This window comes from Balaenoptera ricei, chromosome 4 (genome assembly GCF_028023285.1).
Source record: "Balaenoptera ricei isolate mBalRic1 chromosome 4, mBalRic1.hap2, whole genome shotgun sequence".
In the NCBI taxonomy this organism is placed as follows: domain Eukaryota; kingdom Metazoa; phylum Chordata; class Mammalia; order Artiodactyla; family Balaenopteridae; genus Balaenoptera; species Balaenoptera ricei.
Genome location: NC_082642.1, coordinates 35440577 through 35463015, shown reverse-complemented (window position 1 = coordinate 35463015; position 22439 = coordinate 35440577). Strand labels below are relative to the sequence as shown.

Sequence of the window (22439 nt, the reverse complement as noted above, 5' to 3'; positions counted from 1 at the left end):
TCCCGAGCCTCCTGGAGCGGCTCATTCCCAATATCTCTAGTTTCCGGACGCATTTCTCCGCCTCGCGTTTCCCTTAACACCACGAGCCGCTCATTCCATGCAAGCTATAGCTCCCGGCCTCCCGCTTTTTTGCTTCCTTCTCCGCGTCTGCGTCTCCCGCCCTCTCTCTCGGCCCCCGGCCGGCCCCTCCCTCGGCGCCGGCTCGCACCTCTCCCCAGTCCGGTGCACCTGAGGCGGGCGCGGGCGCGGGCCGCGTGCGGAGTGCCAGGGGCGCGCCGGCGGCCACCTCCAGCCCGCGCCCGGGTACCGCACGCCCGGCGTTCAGGGACCGTCCTCCGCCGCCGCCGCCGCCGCCAAAGCTACGGGCGGGCAGCCGTGCGCCCCGGGCACCGCCAGCCCCGGCGGCCGCTCCTTCCAATGCCAGGGCCGGGGCGCCGGGCGGCCGCCGGCAGGAAGATGAAGGGCTCGGCGGGAGGAAGGAGAGAAAAGCTGCTGGGCTCTCCGAAAGCTCAGCCCGGCCGCGGTAAGTTGAGCGCAGAAGAGGTGGCTCGGCTCGGGTGGTGGAGTTGGCGGGGGTGCTGGCCCCGGCGCTGGGGGGTGAGCCCCTGCGGGATGCGAGGCGCGCGGAACGGGCATCGGCACGGTCCGTCCCCGGGACCTCCAGCCCCCCCGGGCCTCCAGCCCCCGGGACCTCCCCGCCCCACACGCTCCCCACCCCCACCCCCCCCCCATCCGCGTGCCCTGTTCCGTCCGTCCCCTCCTCTGCCTCTTGCCTCCTCTGCAACGCGCCCCGCGGACAGGTTGCGGGGCGGGAGTGGAGAGCGCGGAGCTTGAGGGTCTCCGGACACAAAGGCTGCCGAGGACCAAGGGGTCGGGGAGGCAGAGGAGGGGCGAGGGGGTCGGCCTGGCTCTCTGGCCATCGCCGTCGAGGGCTGGGCCACCGAGGTTGGACACCCCGCCGCGCGTCTCCTGTTGGTTGCGTGCGGGGCGCGCTCCCTCCTCGGGAAACCTGGCGAAGTTGTTGGGATAAGAAAGCACAGCGGGCCGGCTTCCTGATTGTCTTTTCATTTTCTTCCTTTCGCCGTGAGAAGCTATTGAGCTATGGGAAGCTTCTCTCCAGAGGAATTATTTTGACTTTTAGGGTGGGGTTGGGAGGCTGAGGATAAACCAGCGCCCCTATCGCCCTCCTGGGCAACGGGGACCGCGTTAGAAGTGAGAGCGCAGGGTGGGTGTACCCTGCGACTTCTTGCATTTTGGGAGAAGTTTTATTGTGTGTGCAGATTGGGGTCAGGGGAAAGCAGTTGCGCCCAATATGGTGTCACGCCTTGTGGAATGCCCAATTCCTCATCTGTCCCCCTTACAGTTCAGACTTGGCCGCATCACGTGCTTCTGGAGGCCGTGTTTATGTCTGCTTTAGCCTGAGCTGCGGCTAAAGTAAGGGGCAATGAGCTGTTCCTGGGTGTTTGAGTGTCTCCAAATTCTGGAACCGTAAACCGACTTAGGAGACTATTCTACATTCTGTAGGTGTAACTAAGGACCCTCGTGCTGGCGCTTTTCTATGACATTCCTGTGGTGCTTTCTGAAATGTGATGGGGAGATTTCTTTTGAGGCAAATGGTTAGTTGGTCTGTTAAACGTGGCTTTCACGTGTCCACTTAATTCTGATTCACCATGTCCCCTGCAATCGACTGAAAGGTGTCTCTCCCTCTGGGTTTTCATGCCACCCTTGGCCTGTCCTGGCTAATTCAGTCACTATTCTCTGGTCTCTGAGCATGAAAGGCAAATATGGGTCATTTCAAATTATGTAGATTGATGCAGCACAGCGTGGCTGAAGTTTGATGCAATTTCTTCACGTTTCCTTCCAGATGTTCCTCAGAAATGAATTTTGGCCCTCTTGTCATGGAGCTAAAATACAGACTGGGGGAAAGGACAAATATCTTGAGTTAATGTATTATCTTAGATATATTTATTTATTTAAATTCTTTTTTAAAGTTTTTTTAAATTTATTTTTTTTTTTGGCTGCATTGGGCCTTCGTTGCTGCACGCGGGCTTTCTCTAGTTGCGGCCAGCGGGCTTCTCATTGCGGTGGCTTCTCTTGTTGCGTGCAGAGCACAGACTCTAGGCGCGCGGGCTTCAGTAGTTGTGGCACTCAGGCTCAGTAGTCGTGGCTCACGGGCTCTAGAGCGCAGGCTCAGTAGTTGTGGCGCACGGGCTTAGTTGCTCTGCGGCATGTGGGATCTTCCCGGACCAGGGCTCGAACCCCTGTCCCCTGCATTGGCAGGCGGATTCTTAACCACTGCACCACCAGGGAAGTCCCTGTCTTAGATTTAAATAAATGAAGTTTGGAAGCTCTCTGGATTAGGAGAAAGTGACCTGAGAGAAAAGTTAGGGCTTTTGGACTATTTTTGCTGTATGACAAAGTGGCTGAAGGACCTCTGGGGTCACTTAATGATGATAATAATAATAATAATAGTAACAACAATAATAATAGTAATAGTGACATCTGATATTTGTTTCCTGTTCACTGCACACCAAGTAGTGTATTAAAGGCTTTATTGGCCCTGCAAATACATAACAACCCCAAGAAGGCAGCACCTTTACCATCTCTACTTTGTGGATAAGGAAAGGGAGGCTTCAGAGATGTTAAATTTGGAAAAGTTCCAGAGTCAGTGTTTTGGAACCCCAGATTGCTGGACTCGAAAGTTGGTTCCATTAACAACTACATGACCTCTTTGAGACTCATTTGAAAAGTGAAAGGACAACCTAAGTTCTAAATCCCATGAAAAGGTAGTAAGTTGATGACAGTATCACAGATTGATTCATCCACAGCTATTTCAAATGTATTTTTAATGTAACAGAAATGTGGAACTCGTGACTTGAAATCAAGTGAAAATTGGGTGGCATTTATGTAATTCAGCCTGCCAGCTCTAGAGAGGACTAAATGCTGAGGTCTTGTTGTTTACCTTGATGATGTTCCTTCCTTGAGCCCGTTATTATAAATCAGTAATAGAACTAAATATATTATAGCCCTGCTCTTAGAAGTGTGTAATTTATAACATCAAACCTACCTCTGAATGACTCTGTAGAGTTATCCTGAGGTCTACCTGGACACCGTCCTATTTCAGCCAGCTTATAATTAATGTTTAGGTCCTAACAGGATGTTGAATTTCTGTTAAGAGATACTAGCAGCTTGTTTTAAAAATTCCTCTTTGTTTTCAGCGGTCTTTCCAAAACAATTACATCCCCTGCTGTGATTTGCTATTTACTAGGTGCAACAAAAGTTGAATAATGAAACATGTTTGCGATTCAACGAAACATAGTGTTTCATCTATAATGACAACTCTGGCTAAAAGATTCACATCTAATCTAGGGCTTATTTTATTTGAAATTTAATTAAGTCCTTGAGTTTCTTATGGCAGTGCAAAGTGCATGCAGGTGACTGAGTACACATCTTCCATTATTTTCTCGTAATCTCCAACTTTATAAATTCATTGCTTGTGAGTTCTTCAGATAAGTTATGTCAGTGCCTGTCTAAAGATTTGGAAGTTTTCAAAACTAAGAACAAGAGCAACAAAAATGTATTTGTCATGTTCCTTCACAAGCTGATATTATGCTTGTTCGGGGAATAGTGATGAATCACAGATCTGATTTGCCTGCACTTATGGAATTACCAAATAAAAGTGTATAAATCTATTGGGGCGCTATATTAATATGTTAGAAGTGGGAGCAGCTTTGGGAAATAGAGAATCTTTGAGGAAGATTTTACTATGTTTCCTTGTATGGTACTTGCATGGTATCTTATTGTTTTCAAATAAAACTGTATTTCTCTGTACCAGTAAACTAATGGTTATTGCCATGTTTTCTCTTTTGTTTTAGGGTTAAGTTGTGTTTTCTAGTAGTAACTTAACATTGCATGAAATATACATTTTTGTCTTTTGATATAGTTGAAGTCTTAAAAAAAAACATATTTTGCCAACTGAAAACAATACATTTCTGAATATGTAAGGGTTTTAGCAGGGGTATAAAAATAGAATAGTAATAATTTGCCTAGAGGTTTTGTTTGTTTTTTGAAATAATGAGGTTGTTATGGAGACTAATGTATTTAACCTTAGTAGTAAAATATTGAAACTAATTATAAACTTGAATTGCAAAATACTTTATGATAGTGGGAGTCTTATAAATGAGTTAACCTTATAATTACATGAATATATGTCCTCCCACGTTTCATGATTTTTTAAGTTCAATATTTGCACAGTAAGACTAATAGCTTATTTGATAGTATTGGTGATTTGAACAATCACATCTCTGAAAAGTGATTTAAACTCCATAAGCATCTGTGTCACACTGAAATCACAGTTTGAAGAAACTAATATTGGGGAAGGATTTGTAATTTTCAATATTTCAAGAGTTGAGAACTCAAGGTAGATGACACTTCTTAGTTTTTTGACAAGGGCTCTAAAGCGAGAGTTTGAATAAAATGAAGCCTGTAGGTTGACAATCAAGCAAGCACTTAAATAGCCTCTTAGGAGACCTAGATCAGCACAAATAGACTGCAGGCCGAAAATTCACGAGTATCATTAATCTTTTGACCAGTGGATAACACATTGGAGATCAATTTTAAAATTCCAGTACATTAAAAATGTATTCATTTATATCTTCTAGGGCCTACTAAAATTAGCGATCACTCCCCTTTCTGGAATAACCCAGCCTTAACTTGAAAAAAAAAAAAAAACTGCAATGAGAAAGAAGTGTAAGGATATTGAGGGGCAGAGATGAATCAAATTTCTTCACCAAGTCTTTATTCCATTTAAAATGTGACTTTAATCCTATCTAGATAAGTCTAGACCACTTTTAGCATTTTGTCTAGACTGAGTATGAGTTTTAAAGAGTATCTTACTCCTAACCTACTGATGCACTTGGAGAGGACACTAGAACACAGTTCTAGAATGGGATAGGGACTTCTAGACCACTTTAAGGGCTTGGATTACTTTGCCTATAGTGTCGTCCAAACAAGCAAGTGTGTAGCACTTCTAAACAGGTCCTTTAAGTGAGAGGTTTGCAGTGAAGGAGGGTTCTTATTTACCTTCTGTGTAGTTCTGTAGCCCATCTTTCAACAAACAGTACCAATCTTGGACTATCTTGAGTTTAGATCTATGTGTCTCCAGGAGAGGAAAAAAATTTTACTGTGGTGCAGCGTCAGGGAAATCCATGTGAGGATTTTCCTAAGGATCTCTCATCACATGGGGTCAGATGTTCTCGATTTAGTTTTTTTGTGATCTTGTCCTGTGTTCTGTTTTTATATCCAAGGAGTTATTCATTGCTGTCTTTATAATGTATTATTAAAAATTATTAGAGATTTCTTTTTCCTTTAACAATCTCTCATCTACCTTCATGAAATGAAAAAGTGAATCAATGTTTCTATACTATCTTTACTTTCACTTAAACAGATGAATGGGACTTCCCTGGTGGTCCAGTGGTTAAGACTCTGAGCTCCCAATGCAGGGGGCCCGGGTTCGATCCCTGGTCAGGGAACTGGATCCCGCATGCTGCAACTAAGAGCCTGCAGCCAAATAAATAAAGAAAATAAGTCTCCCTCTCGGGGAGTCAAGCCATGTTATAAAACAAAAACAAAAACAGAAATACACAGGAAACTCCAAAAGGCATCTTAAAAAAATCAAGATTTTTAAAACTGCATTTTGTTGAGAACAACTTCTGAGAGTTAGTGTCTGTGTACCAAATCTATCCAGATTACCTAGAATTTAAGAATAAATGTTTCAAGTTCTGGGTTGAGTTCTCAGGTGTTTACATATTTTACATTCATAGTAAAACATGACATTAAAGTAGTAGAGGCAAAATAGTCAGTTAGCAGGGTCTAGCACTTAAGAGTGTGAACTCAAGAACTAGAATTCCTGGGTTTCTCTCCTTGCTCTGTTTCTTAAAAGCTGTGAGAAGTTCGTGAACTTACTGTTCATCTCTTTGCCTTGGTGTCCTCTGCTATAAAATGGTGACAATAAACAATCTATCCCGTAGGTTGATTGAAGGCTTAATAAGATATATATGGTACTTTGTATATTTGAAGCACATATAAAGTGTCTAGTGTACTAGTGTCTAGTACAAAGTGAATACGCCGTAGATGTTAACTAATTTTAATTATCATCATGTATTAGTTTCCTGTGGCTACTGAACCAAATTACCACCAACTTGGTGGCTTAGAACAGCAGAAATGCATTCTCTCACAGTCCTGGAGGTCAAAAGCCAGGAATCTGTATCACAGGGCTGAGATCAAGGTGTTGGCAAGGCTGTGCTCTGTCAGGATGCTTGAGAGAATCTGTACCTTGCCACCTGCAGCTTCCGGCGCCTATTGGCATTCTTTGGTTGGTGGTCTTATCACTCCCCTCTCTGCCTCTGTCTTCCCTTTGCCTTCTTCTCTGTGAGTCTAAACTCCCTCTGCTTTTCTCTAAGGACATCTGGGATTGCATTTAGGGCCTGATATTTTATTGCTGATAGATCAGGATAATCTCCCATTTTAAAATCCTTGATTTAATCACATCTGCAAAGACCCTTTTCCCCAATAAGGTGGCATTTACCGGTTCCAGGGATTAGGATCTGATGTAATTGGGGGGAGTGCACACTATTTTGCCTACCACAATCCTCCTCCTCCTATTTTTACATGGTGTAAATATATAAGATAGCAGAACCGACATAACTGAAGTGTGGAAAGTGCAGAAAGGACTAGAAATTTCATCTATTTTTAAAAGTATATTGTCTGAATTTATGTTCAAATTTTGACCAGATTTTGGATCATAAACTTCAGGGCAATTAATTATTTTCTGTTCATTGCACTTTACCATAATGTAGCCAATAACTATTTGATGAGTGATTATAGAATGCTGGTGCTGGGGATATTATTGATATGTGCTTATAGAATGCTGGTGCTGGGAATATTATTGATACCAACACCAGCAGGAAAAGCAAGTTAGTGTGTTGAAAATCTTTTCATGTGCTTATTGACCGTTTGTGAATCTTCTTTGGAGAAATGTCAGTTCAAGTCCTTTGCCTGTTTTTAAATTGAGTTGTTTGCTTTTTTGTTGTTAAGTTTTAGGCGTTCTCTCTATATTCTGGATCTTAATACCTTATTAGGTATATCTGCAAATAGTCCCCATTCTGTATGTTGCCTTTTTACTCTGGTGATAGTGTCTTTTGATGGACAATTAAAAAAATTCTTCAAAAAGTCCAATTTGTCTATTTTATTCTTTTGTTGGCTGTGCCTTTGGTGTCATATCGAAGAAACCATTGCCTATTTTTTTACCTTTTTTTTTTGTTAATGGGTTTAAGATGTTTTAAAAAGAAAGTAAAATATTGCTAAATTAAATTTTACAAAAAGAGAGTAGCATGAGAATGAATAAACTACAATTATAGACTAAAATATGAATGATCTCCCAAGCATAATGTTGACCAACAAAGGCCGGAAACCCCCCAAAGCATGATTCCATTACATAAAGTTCAAAATTAAGCAAAACTAACTTAATGACACATCACAGTTATTGGTGAGAGAGGGGGCGAGGTGCTGGAAATATTGTTTCCTGATTTGGGTGGTGATTACATGGGTCTCTTCACTTGTAAAAAGTCATCAGGTTGAACATACAGTTTATGCATTTCTCTGTATTTGAATTATATTTCAAAAAAGTTAAAAATCAATTAATCATTGAGAAGCTCGTGATACGAAGAAATTTCCTTAAGACAAGGAAAGATAAGTAAGGAAGTACTCCAGCCATGCTCTAAGGGAGTATCTACTGGGAGGACAGAGTCCATAACTTGGACCCAAGTTTTTAAACAACCATCAGACCCATAGAAGCATGTATTATCGGAACTCTGTGTTGTTCAGGAAAGAAAGACCATTCCTCCTACTGAGACTTAAGATGACTTTTCCCATGAGTCTTCACGGAGGGGAAGCTGAATGGCGCAGTGAATAAAACATCCTTGTTCTTTACGTAGCGGAGACTTTCATAGTAATCTCTCCTACAAAGTACTGAGCAGTTTAGTTACTGGGATGCCTTCTGGTCTGGCTTAACTTCAGAATTTCAGTCTCTAGAAGGATGGGAGAGCTCTGTACCCCTTAGACAAGGCTGTATAACTGTTGCTCCTTTTAGTGACAGTTTGGCCGTGGTTGCTTGGCAATGAGTTGAGCCCATGTACTTTGATCAGTTCCCAGTCCTGATATTCTTTGTGACGAGTTGAAAGCTGGAGTCCCCTGGACTCTTGGGAACCTGAGGAAATGGATACTTTCCAGGAATGGTAAGGATATCTCTGGGGTAGGAGTAGTGGGCAAGTTGATGTTTGCCCTAAGAATTAACAAGTAGGGTACAAGGAATGAACTTGGATTTCCCTTGATAATGCAGTTCTTCACAGGTCGCCCTGAGCATCAAAAAATTGAGATAATAATAGATATAATCCCATAGATAATAATCCCATTATTGGGGGGTGGGGAGCTATGTTTTATTGATCTTTCTACCACCTGCAGTGCTTGTCAGTGCCTTGAATGAAAGAGGTGTCCCAAAACATTTGTTGAATGAATAAACAATTACATTCTACTGTGTGGTAGACATAGAATTTGTAAAAAATCGAGGTAAATAGCCTAAACATACTCTGAAAATTGCCTTAAATACAACATAATAATTTCTCAGATTTTGATATGCTTTGTCATTTTCTCTCTCCTGAATAAAGGAGACACAGCTCTGTTACTGGTTAATTGATGGCTTTTAGTAGGTTGAGTAAAGTTTTTTAGCATATCATAAAGAAGAGTTTGACCTGAGGAAATTGCTTTCAAAAGACCATTTTTCAGTTTCATTGAACTTTGGCGAGCACTTCGCATTTATAAAAATTCCTTTTTAATTAGTGGCATGATTCTTAATTATTTATTAATCATAAATTATGTCTGATGCCAATGTATCCTTCTTTGACTCTCTATAAATAAAAAACCTGAACAAGTTAATCTGAAGAGATGATTCTGGGGAAAAAAACAGTTTTCTCTTTTAAGATCATAAATCAGAACATGTCTTCTTAAGTTTTCAAAGTTGAAGAGAAACTATTCAGAATTCTGAAGAAGTTAGAGGCAATAATTCCTTTCTTAAAAGATTGCCTACTTTAACAAGAGTAAACGTTTTTCCTAATTAGGATATTTTAGCATGCATAAGAAAATTTGAGAAAAACTAAATAATATTCAGGATAGAAAAGGTTGCCATTACAAATGATGGGGGTCACATTTTCTGTGTCCATTTAGAGCAAAAGTTTTTTCATCTTTTTCTGCTAATACACATATTAAAATCTTATATGGAAATAGTGTTTCACAGAGTACAAAAATGACATGTGAAATTTCTCAGTGGTTTCTTCCCATAATTAGGTGAGTAGGTGTTACCATTAGCCTTATTTACAATTTTTTTAAAGATAAGGAAACAAAATAAAGGTTATGTGATTTTGCAAGGTCAAATAACTCGCAGGTGATAAAGCTGAGTTGTGAACAAACCATGTCTGATTCAAAGCCTGAGCTTCCCTGTACTACCCTGAAAAGCTTCCTTTTTTCCCCACATACACAGGGAAATAGCTTCTGTTAAGTCTATCAGACATTGGAATGATTTACTGGAGGACAATGATAGTACATGAATGGGGTGGAGATGAGAACAATCAATAAATGACACTATTAAGGGAACCCTAATGAAACTTTAATTTGAAAATTGCTCCGAAATGTACTCCAGGATAGGCTTTATAACCATACTCAGATTCGTTATGAAGATAAACTAATTTTATGCAAATGCTAAAGTGACTTTAACAGTGATTTTCTATACCTTGATGTGGTCCTTAAGGAAAATTGTCAGGCCCATTAATAAGTTTCTAAATTGATTAGGCTAATTTGGTACTCCAGAAGGCATCTTTCTATAAATTAATGCTCCCTATTAACGTTCTGATTACAACGAATTGCTTGCCGTGCCCAAGTCTGAAAGTTTCGTTTCTGCATTTTTGTGCTTTCTCAGCCACTGGCTTTCCTTTTCGTCTTACCACATGAGAATAATGAATCATCTTATCCATTAAGCTGAGTTTGGAAATTCTGTGTTATTCAATGAATTTCTTGTTACTCCACCCCTGTGATAATTTGAAACCTGGCAACTTAACTACTTTCCCAAATGTGTTCATGATGCAAAATCAACTAGTTTTGTTTGGAGCAGCAAAGGGCTGCACTGGTTTTTCATCCTTATACATCAAATGGACTATTTTAATAATCGACATCATGTGTTTCAGAATAATAAAAGGTTTAAGGTAATAATAGCTAGTGATCTCTGGAGGGGCAGCGTAATCGAATAATATTAGAAGGTTCTCAGTTTTTCTGACCTGAAGGAAACAGAAATGTGCCAACTGAGTGATCACCCTGATTATCAGAGTCTCCTAGGAATACACAGTTATTCATTTCTATTTCATGAATTCCCACTCGAGTCAAACATTAAAGTTGAAGTGTTCTTTGTTTCTAACAGTGAAAGCACGAAATAAACAGAAAGACACACAGCCAGACAATGTATGCCAACGCAATGGGCCTCTCATACCCCCTACAGGAAACAGGGAAGACGACGGCCTTGGTATCTGCTACACTTTGAAAGAATTTTTGAGATTTCATGCCATTGCTTTGTCATTAAAATAAATAGCAATGAATCTTGGAAGCTGGCTCTCACTGAGGGGTCAGTAGTAGAGTCTAATAAATGATGATGGTAATAAGTTATAGAAATTTGGTTGATTGCCATAATGCGTATAGAGAATGTAGTGAAGTATGACCTTTAGGAGACTGCCAAGCGCTATGTAATAGCTCTTGTGTCTGAAACCAGAATTGTGGAACTGATTCCAAGAATACGACTGTGTGTGTGTGTGTGTGTGTGTGTGTGTGTGTGTGTGTGTGTGTGTGTCATGTGTATCTACAAGCTAAAGTAATTTAGAAGGCATTGAAAGGTTAGTTTGAGGATGGCTTGGCATAGTTTTGTGGAAAACCATAAAAGGAGTTTGGTCTAAAAGAATAAAATAACCAGGTACATGTTTTAAAGAAAGAAATCATGCTCTTAAAGGTTTATTTGACTAGCAAAGGTTTATTTGACTCTTGCTTTATTAGTTCCTGAAAGTTTTCAGAGAACCTAACAAGTTGTAAGTGTTTGACTGTCAATACTTTCTAAGATAACATTGGGAATGTCCCCAAAGAGGATATTGTTAAAGGTTATCAAGTGCTGTGACTTTAATAATCATGGTAGTCCCAACCTCAGTTTTGTCATGTTGTTTGATCTCTTCTTTTGCCTTCCATTCAAGTAAAAAAAAGTGGTCCCATAAACAATTTTGAGAAGTGAAACCAACGTTAAAAATACCTTTTTCTTGAACATTATGCTGCCTTTAATACATGTAGCTAATCCTCTTTTCCATGAAAACAAATAAGTCATATGGCCAAGCACCATAAATGATATACACATTGGTTTGCTTATGTATGATTCATAACTAATTTCTGTACCAGGGAGAGATTTACTGTCTCTCTAGGGCATCATCTCCTGTCATTTCTACTGGAATTCCCACTGTCATCTCAAATCGTGTTGATCATTTTGCTCCTAAATGCAGCTCTACTTCTTTTGGACTTGGCTCTTTCAATACCAACACTGTTCTCTCAGAATTTAACTATTGCTGTACATTTAAACAGCAGATACCAACCTTGACTTACAGTGATTTGCAATGGTTGCTTTGTTATTGTCGTACATTAAGAATCATGGGAACCTTAAGAAAGGTCCTGTAGTTAGTAGTATTACATTTCTTTTTCATATCTCACCATTGCTGAGACCAATACTAAATTCCATCAATATGCCCAAGGTAGCAGAACACCTGCAAATATTCAAGGAAGATTTAGCTTCATTTGTGAGGAAAACGCAAAAGCTGTCTATTTTATTTTTCCTTCCTTTATAAGGCTAATACCAGCTCATTTTTAAGGAGGTATTGGATTCCACAAGACAGAAAAGTCTCTCAGATGTCACATAATAATACTTCTGTGTATGTTTTAACTGAGTTGACTCAGTTCCAGCCTCCTTGTAGCACTACCCAATGAGAGTAGATTTACAATGGCCACTTTGAGAAGTCATTCCACAATTACGTTTTTATCTTGTTCCCAATTATTAAGTCAAAATGACCATCCATAGTTGTAGATTTTTTTGTCCAGAGAGTCAAAGCATCACATTTTTTTGCTGAATGATAGAAAGGGGTCATCTGCTTTCATTTTCTGAGTCTGGGCCTGGATTGTTGGTTTGGAGGATCATGCCATCGAGTCACTAAATCATATAGATGGTTCTAGTAACTGAGGAGATGAGTGTTTGCTTTGCCATTTAAAATTTCACTCCAACTGGACATCCGTTTTCGGTACTGCTCAGCCATTCTTCCAGTTCCCAGTACCTGAGACCGTGTGAATGGAAGTGATGTGTCACTTTCTAGCAGAAGACAGTAAAAGCTGGTGTGTGGTCCGTTAGGCTTTTTTCCCCTATCATGGAGACCAGTGGTGTTTCAGATGGTAGAGGGTTTAATAGCTGTGACCCTGAGCCAGGCTGCGTTGGAATGGAAGGCCTGCTGACCTGAGATACACATGTCGTATAAGCAAGAAGTAAGTCTTTGCTTCTTTGAGTCGCTGAGATTTTAGGATTTTGTTACTGCATCACAACCTAGCATATCCTAACTGACACAGTGCTCTATGATAATGTGAGTAAAGCACCATGAGAATATAACTCTGTGCTTTCAGGCATTGTTATCTGCACTTCCAAAGCTTCCTACTAGACTTTTCCAACTGGATGTTCCAAAGTCACCTTAAAACTCACCGTATTAAAAAGAAGTTCTTAAAAAAATAGGAAAGTAATTGCTAAGCAATAAGTGAATTTAGCTGTCTTGCATCTCACTGAAAGGTAACAGAGGGTCTGTGAGAAAATCAATTCACAACCAACTATATATACTTCCTAACATACTTGTTATTGTGATTCATGGATACTCCAAAGTTTGTATTTTCTCCTTTTTAAACTTCTTGAAACTTAAAAACATTTCAAGTTCACTTAGCGATGTGGGGATAATGATATGCTTTGGTCTATTTTTCTTCCTATCTGAAAGCTTCATTGTGTTAAGACTGGAAAAGTACTATGTAATTATGTGTGTGAACTTCTTGATAGTCTCAATGATGGAATTTTCTTTTTATGTGCTAATGCTTATTCCTGCACTTTTCATGTAATTAATAGCTTCATAATAATATAGGTCCTATTATAACGTGCTGTCTCACTTCCTGTCCATACTGAAGAGAGGGCATTTCTTGGCTACTAAATGTTTTGCTCACTTAATGGTAGCCTCTTATTTTGTTACCACTCTTGCCTCTTGTTCTTGATATTTTATATCATGTTCTCCTCTCTTTTAAATATTTTATGAAACTTATTTTGTAATATGTATAATTATATATAATTGAGGATAGCTTTGAATTGACTAGACCCAGAAATAATATCCCATTGGAATGGCCTTATCTTTGATTTGTGCTCATAGATGTCATATATTCCTCTGTCCCTATATATTAAGGAGTTAAGCCATAACAATTCCGTATCCTTCCTTCCATCCATCCATCCATCTTTCTTTTTTCCTATCTATCTGTGTGTCTATCTATCTAATCTTATTTCGATACTTGCAACCATATCTTTACATTTTCCTGGGCTCTTAGCTTTATGATCTGCTGGGAAACAGAATTGTAGCATAGAGGGCCTGCTGGATTCTCATTAAGACAGTAGTTTCTGTGGCCACAAGGAAAGGACACCATTGTGTTTGGCCTCTTTTCTTCTTCACTTCCTCTGCCTTCCCTATCTGCTGCCCCACCTCCAAGTACCCCATATAAAACTCTTTCTTTAAGAAATAAAGGTGATCCTGTAGAAAAATCACACAAAGATAACACTCAAAGCAGCAATGTATATAAAATTTCACATGCCATATTCATCAAACTATACCTCCTGTACAGTTGCAGTTTCATGTGTGGACCGTCTTACAAAGGCTCAATAATCAGGGAAAACAGGACATCTGTGATGTATAGCACAGATCCTCTGGTTACATAGCATTTTCATGGTTTTGGACTCCTGATTTCCACCTCCAGCTAGTCCTTGGAATGCAAAGTAATTAAATCTCAAACTGCTTAGAACATGCACGTGCGCTTACACAGATGCATATATTATACATCCACAAAATAAAAGTTTTTATTTTTCCACTGTATTTTTTACATGCTTGTTTTTGGGAAAGAAATCAGAAGTATTTGCAGCCTACATGCAGAAAAGATAAATACTATTGAAAGGATAACACAAAGCATTTACTGAGTTATATGTCTCTTTGTTGTAGTGTAGTTTTTCATGTGTCGTACCTTCTGTACTTTGTGATTTGGAAATATATTTTTCTTTTTCAACAGGCTCTATGGTTAAATTTGTGCTATACAGTTGTATACAGTGTATCCTAAAATTTTTTTATTTTTTCCTTGGGTTAGGACTTAATGAACGTTCTTTTCTTATAATCTGCAAATGATGCAAAGTCATAATACGTTTTAGCTTGCTTCATATTTGATTTTGATATTCTTGTGGGTTTTGAAAATTTTTCCTTGAAATTTTCTTTTTTATGTTTTAATCTTTTTCTTCATCAGCTTACTAATATTGTCCAGCTTTTTCTTAATTTCTTGGAATCCGTTTAATATTCCCTCTTTAGGTTTTCATGAAACTCACTGACTTCTTGGTCTCAGTTACTTCCTAGGCCTCTTAAGCAGCTGCCACTCTGAGATTTTATTTCTTTTTTCGTACACTCTATTTTTTATTTCTTATACCCCATATCATCATTTTCCTAGGTCTTACTGTCATTTTACTGGAATATATAGCAAGAAACTATGTTAGAAAGGATGTGTATGATGTAAAGTATATCTGAGTATTTGCAAGACTTGACAACATATATCCAAAGTTTAAAAAATGTGTGTCATTAGAACTATACTTCAATTTGAAAAAAAAAGAAAAAAAGTGTATGTCATTAGAGATAACAAACATCTGGGAATTTCTTCTAAAATTCATTTATTTAATGAAAATATTACAGTGCCTATACAAACTTCATGATAAATTCATAGATGCAACTTCTTTTTGCAAGACAATTGGAGACCACATAGAGGGCCTCAGAATACAACATGATGGGATACATGAGGTAGCCAAAAAGTATCTATTGACACTGAATTACACTTACTGTATTGTAAGGAAATAGAAGGAATCACAAATACATGTAGATTACAATTTCGATTTAATTTTATAATTGTATGTGTATAATAAAAAGGTTATAGACAGTGCTATTCAGTAGAACTTTCTGTAATGAGGGTAATGTTCTATGTTTGTTTTGTCCAATATGGTAGTCACTAATCACATGTGGCTATTGAACATTTGAAATGTTCTTAGTGTGACCAAGAAACTGAATTTTTAGTTTTGTTAGTTTAAGTAACCACAATACAGTATAGGACTGCTTAGGTATAGAAGACTATTATATTCCAAGATGTTAATGGTGATTGTTTCTATTAGAGAATCATTTGTTATAGGTTTTCCTTATGTCTTTTGTTCTCATCTATAATTTTTAAATGATATTTATAATAAAAACAACAAAGGAGGCTTTATTTTGACTAAAACATGTCTGATGGATATTGTCATATTATCAAAACCATGGTATCTAAATCATTATTTAACATTTTAATAATATATTAAAGAGTGCTCATGTCCTTCATATCAACATCTCTGTCATATTTCAGAATTAGTTAAATTTTTAAAAGTGATTTGCCTCTCTCGGATCAAGTTTGTGTTTTTAAAGGACAGAAAGGTATTTTTAATAATAGCAACAAAACAGCTAACATTTATTGAGACTTAGTGCCAGGCGCTGCTTTACACGTGTTAACTCTTTTAATCGTTATTGTACATACTTGAGACATGTACTAATACTTTCTCCATCTTACAGAGGAAGAAACTGAGGCCCAGAGAATTTAAATCGGTTGCCTAAAAGATCACTCAGCCAGGTGATCTGAGTGTGTGGGGCTTTCAAACCCAGGCAGTATAAAAGCCTTATAATGAGCATAAACATGTGTTTCTCCATTCATATTCAGCAGAGGGGGGCTACTGAGAAGCAGGTGGGGCATTAGATTTAAACAGGGCTATGGTTTGGCCAATTAAGAAGGAAGAAAAAGCCAGAAAAAGGCAAGGGAGTGGAAAGTTCCTGTGTGTTTGTGATGAGAATCATGGAACTGATGCGTAGATTAGTTCCTGGAAATTATATTTGGTAAGATGGGCAAGCAGAGCAGAAGAAAGATGAACACTAAAGTGCAGGTGGGGATAAAAATCGTTTCAGTCCTGGTAGTGAAACATCGGAGCAGGAAAGGTAGGCGGTGGTGGCCAGAGAGTGGGATGTCTCAGATCTTGGAGGGGCTTCATTTATTTGTACAGTTAAGATTAGGGTATAAATGTGAGAATGTGTGGCTGAGGTAGGATGGGAGGGTCAGGTCCCTCCAGGGTAAAGGAGTGAGAGAACAAGGCTTTAGAAGGGCCACCTCTGTGCATGAAATCACCACGAAGAGTAATTTTTACAGGAGTGGTTTTGGAGAGAGTGATCCTGAGCCGGGAGCTAAAATCTTGCAGTGGTTTGTGGGTTACAGCAGCAAGGACGGGCCCAGGTGCTATACCGCCTGATGATATATGATGTTAGGATGTGTTGCCACGTTCTGATGTTTATTGTAACACCAGGATCTAGCAGGCAGTAGGCAACTGTATCAGGATGTCATAAGTTCCAAGTGGGCATGTTTCATGCACTCGAAGGGCTACCAAATAGTACAGAGAGTGTGGTTGTTACCGAGTCCAAGTTCTTACTGCTTGCTCACTGCACAACAGGCTAATAAAATGAGAGACGAGGTGCTGGAGCAGGGAATAGGGACTTTATTTGGAAAGCCAGCAGACCTAGAACATGGTGGAGTGGCATCCAATAGAACCGTCTTCCCCGGATTAGAATTCAGGCTTCTTGTATATTAAAAGTGGAGGCAGTATGGTTGGTTGTCACAAACTTCTTAGTCAGGAATCCTTGGTTCTTGTAGCTGCCCACATAGGTCCGGTGACATTGTTCCTATAAACCTCCAACAAGACAAGTGTTACTCTCTGTTTTGCAACTTTTTATCCCTATTTGAATGGAAAGTGTTATACCTTTAAAGGTCAGAACCTTGAGAATGGCCTCTCCTGTATATTTCAGGCTCTAGGCAACATTCTTAACTTGTAGCAAAAGCAGTGGAATACAAAGGTTAAAGTAAAAGAAACATCCATAATGAAGTCAAATTTGTTCTTCCCTATTACACAACAATAAACCAGGGAGGAGTGATTGTATCTTATACGGAAGTCCCTGAGCCACTGACCTGGATGAGAACTTGATGCTACTGAGCATGGATATGGTCCAGGAGACCCGGTGGAACTCAGAGCAGGAGTGTCAAGGGAACAGACCATGTCTGTATCATCGGTGCAGCACAGATTAGTGCATCTTCATGGAGGGAGGACCATCCACTGGGTGAGGAGACCCCAGCTGCAAGAGGCCACGGCAGGGCTCAGGGCTGCGGGTTTAGGTAAGACCAGATCTCCACACAGAGGAAATCACAGGAAGGAATCTATAAGCTCACTATCAGTTAGTGAGATTTTTTCAAAATAAGGAACAAACAATCACAGGAGAAGACAGCCAGATCTCCAGGGGCTAGCACAGCAGGAAACACCTTTTCTTCCTCTTCTTCCTTCCTCCCTCATCTCCAGAGGAATAAGAAGCTTTCTGGGGGGGAAAAAAAAAAAAAAAAAAAAAAAAGTTGTGACATCAGATGAGGCTTCGTGTCACTCCACACAGAACTCCAGAGCTCAGAGGAAGGAGGAAAGCTTTTAACCAAATATGAGACTGAAATCTGAAAATGGATCTGAGTGACTCGAAAACGGAAAAGAACTCACAAATTATAGAATTAGGCTGAAATGTTGTTACGGGAGGCTGTTACCTCATGGAAAAGGAGACTTCAACAGAAAATACTTGGTAGCAGTTTTTAGAAAACCATGTCTGCCCCCCGATTTTTACTGACCGAATATCTGTGGAGTGAATGAATAACTCAGATTCGATTACAATCTGATGCTGCAGCCTTAAGATCTGAGACATTGGTACATAAATCTTTAGTGACAGGAAATTTTATAGACCTGGATGACGGCTTTGTCCTCATCAAGTCAAGATGAAACCCCTCCTCTAAAAATTTGTTAGGAAATAATTATGCTGCGGGAATCAAAGATCCAAAGAAATCTTTCAGTTTGGTATCCAAGAATCTTAAGACAGCCTTCCCATCTGGGCTGTGAATTACACTTCTCGCCTCGGAAAATGCAAACCTTGGTCACAACATGTCATGAGCCAGGGTAGGATCACGTGTCACTGTGAAAATGCGACAGTGGACGCACACTCTGTCACAAACACTTAGCAATACTTTGGTGAAGTCTGATCATGTACATAATTGAATATTTTCATAAGCTTTGTAGATGAGAAATGACAGGAACTTTCATCATAGATTTTTAAGCAGGAAACTGGTAACTTTTGTCTGACTTTTTTTCTTCAGTTTTTATTTTATATATGCCAGGAAAAGTACGGATCATAAATTCCTACCTATTTGAAGTTATTACATACAGATTTCTCAGCCTTGCAGGGAGAAAGCAAGTCTGTGATACCCATGGTGCTGTGAATGGTTTCTTTCCTGCTTCTGTGGAAAGGTCTGTGGCTGGATCAGAGAAGGAAACATGCACAGATTTCCTTTATTTGGCTGCTGTGAACAATATGAGATAATGATACAAAATATATATAAAAGCCCCACATAAGGGTCAGAAAGAAGAGGTCAAGTAATTCTTTCACTTCCAGTTGGCACCATTTTCATTCCATATTTGGAAGGAAAACTAGCTTAAACTTCCCACTCATACTTAACCTGATTTTTGAATTGCCTTTATTTTTTTGGTGGGGAGGGAAGCAATTTAGATCTTTAAGCTAGGAGTTCTGTGAATCCCTTAATTGTACCGCTACATGGAAACTATTCTGAAGATATGAATTAATCTTAAATGTGCCCTGTGTCGACGGGTATTTATTTGGTCTTAAACTATTACCATTTTTCACTGTTGGCTTGTTTGCATTGGATTTTCATATTCCTCTCATTCTATAGAGTTTTTGGATGTATTTGTATTTGAAGCAACTTAGTTAGGGCAAGCATACTACTTAATACTGCAGCTTGGTATATAGAACTCTAATTCAGAAATATGGCATCGAGGAAATGACCCTTAAAATATTTTTCAGCCAGTTTGGCCAACTGTTTTAGGAATTATGCTTGTTAACTTCTAGTGATTATGTTCTTGTGTCTGAACATCTCGTCTTTGAACAAACTGCTCATTTCTGAAACATAGACTCTTCCTATGTTCTAAGAAAGAGTGGTCCAAGGACAAACCATAGGTGAGCATTATATTGCTGTGCTTTTTAGGTGAGGATTTTGGTAGAATCTCAGGGACTTTAAAATGCAGTGTATTTATTTAGCTAAACTAAAGTTGCTATTCTTGTGCCAGATGAACAGTTCCAGATACTTTGCTTTCCTCTTTTACAACCTGGGTGGTTGTTTTATCAGGCTAATTACTCTTTAATTAAACTTTTTATTTTCAGATAATTGTAGCTACACATGCACTTGGAAGAAATAACACTAATTACCTTTTGCTGGTGCCAATATAGCCCTGTGGGTAAGAGTAGGTGCTGAGTCAGAGAAGCAGGTCTGTTGAATCTGGTCTGACATCTCCTAGTTATGGGACCCTGTGCAACCTCATTATTGAGAGTGAAACGTGAATAATAATTTAGACCCCTCAGCACAATTTCAGATGCACTCAGGGTGCAGAGTGCAAGAACTACTCATTAAGCAGTGGTTATTATTTACAGTATCTTTAAAGGGTTGTTGTGATGAATTCTAGTTTTTCTGTTGTTTGTTTTTTTTAACCACAGCAGAACACATCTCCCACATGGCAAAACACAATGGAAAATATCTGATATTTTTCCATTTAAAACGGGTGCTCTTTCAAGAAATGGATCCATTTCCATAAAGGAAGCGCTAATTACCTATGGAAAAACTCAGAATGTTTATCTTCTCTGTAAGAGATATTATCTCTAGCAGTATTGTTACTCGAGTATATGGTTATCTTCTCCCCTAAATTATGAGTTCTGTAAAGATAATAACTGAATACTATTTTGTACAGTATGTCCTCAACAAATATTAGTTGAATTAAGGTTTAGCCAAGGTTTGCCAAGCCCCAAATCAATAGCTTACACAAATGAATTTGTCTTGGGCTAGCGTTCTGAATGTGCATAGTTTGGACTTTGGTTAGGAATGAGGACTCTTTTTCATGGTCAACATTTTATTAAGATTTCATCCACACGTGGGTTCAAGGGTGAGTACGTAAACACATGAGTAGTGCCACCTAAAGGGTTAGCTGTACACACACAAAATTACTGAGGTATTTCCCAATCATACACCTTTCTTTTCTTTTTAAAAAAAATACTGAATTTCAAGTGGAAAGACATGAAATAATGCAAAATATAGACACAATTATAAATAAAAATTGACATAAACGTGTTGAAACGGTTGTATGTGTGTGCGTGTGTGTGTGTGTTTCCTAGTCTCAACTGTGAGGAATAAAAAAATAATTTGCATATAAACAGCTTGGCCTCAAGTCATGGGTATAATGAACCGGACATCCGGAACTTAAGCATTGTGAGTTCACAGGATAAGAGAGAATTTTAGTAGGTTCTACTGAACATTTTATGGTTTTATCTTAAGCAGTTGAACTGAACCCAAGTGTATACACTCTTTACTTAACATAGCCAAGTTTTATTTGACATTTTACACAATTGCATTATTATTATTTTTATCACTCTTGTTTGATAATCTTTTGCCTGTCTCTTAGAATGTTATGGGTGGTTACATCTTATATTATTAATTGGTTAAAGTGCCACTCTACAATTCAGAAAATTAAAAGAAAAATATAGCCATGCTTAGAAGGTTATAGAAGTTTGTGGTTCTGAATACGTGATCATCTTCATTTCATTCTCACAATAAGTGTTAGACGAGACTGTAAATATTACTTTGGAAACTGCATGAGAACTCAGATGTCCTCTTGATTTATGGTCCAATGCATTGACTATCTTTCACCCATCCCTGATCATATATGGCTTCTGTTTTTTAAGATGAGGGATGCCAGCAACAGTAAAACATTGGGTTTGGTCCCAGAAATGTCAAACCTCATAAAAGCTGTTTTATAAAATATGTTATCGTGTTTGTTTCTCACCTTGAAGGGTAAATGCTTAGTACAAGTTAGGTAAGAATGGTAGATGTCACCAGCGCACCATGATTTACTCAGAGGATGGCACTGCCACTAGAACGCCCAGCTTCTGGTTCCACATTGAGCAGTGTTTCTGCTAAATCACAGTTTTTCTAAACAGGAGCTCCTGGCACCACTGTTTATTCACACCGACGGTGAATATGGTGCATGGGTAACTGGATAATTAGCCTGGTTCAGCTTGAAGCTCTTCTGCTGTTGTTATTGTGCAGTCCAGGAGCATTTGGTCACTCGCTCCTTCACGGACTCCTGTTCTTGAAGCATTTAATGCATGTTAAACTCTGTTCTATTTCTCTGCCTGCTAAGATTAGTAAATCCTCTTTTTATGCCCTTGAGAAATCTGCAGTCTGGCAAAGGAGTCACAAACTTCTAAATTTTAAGCAAGTATTAACCTAAAAGAAGACTAATTAGATAAGTAAGATAGTGAGATTGACTAATTGCTTGAGTCATACATGGAACAATCAGCATTTGCTCTGGTTGGAATCATTTGCTCTCAGGTAAATACCAGAGTAAACAACTTGATGTAGTTACGGTGTGTGATGACTAGCTTTGTCTACATGCCTGTCTTAGTTTGCTAGGGCTGCCATAACAAAGTACCATAGACTGTGAGTGGCTTAAACAACAGAAATTTATTTTCTCACAGTTCTAGAAACCAGAAGTCTGAGATCAAGGTGTTGGCAGGGTTGGTCTCTTTGAGGCTTCTTTCCCTGTCTTGTGGATGTCAGCTTTCTCCTTGTGTCTTCACGTGGTCTTCCCTTTGTGTCCTAATTTCCTCTCCTTAGAAGCTACACCAGTAATATTGGATTAAGGTCCACCCTCATGACCTCATTTTATCTTCATAACTTCTTAAAAGCCTCTTTCTCTTAATATAATCACATTTTGAGGCAATGGGGGTTCAAGCTTCAATATATGAATTTGGGGGGCACATAACTTACCCCATAGCAAAGTCTTT

General features: G+C 39.2%; 1 protein-coding gene across 1 annotated transcript in view; it reads left to right on the top strand.

Moving 5' to 3' along the window:
* Positions 1-417: 417 nt before the first annotated feature.
* Positions 418-22439, top strand: part of ZNF385D (zinc finger protein 385D) — a 949347-nt gene continuing 927325 nt past the window's right edge. The window contains exon 1 of the mRNA XM_059920403.1: positions 418-523. Coding sequence (XP_059776386.1) covers positions 418-523 — 106 coding nt within the window. The remainder of the gene's footprint in view (positions 524-22439) is intronic.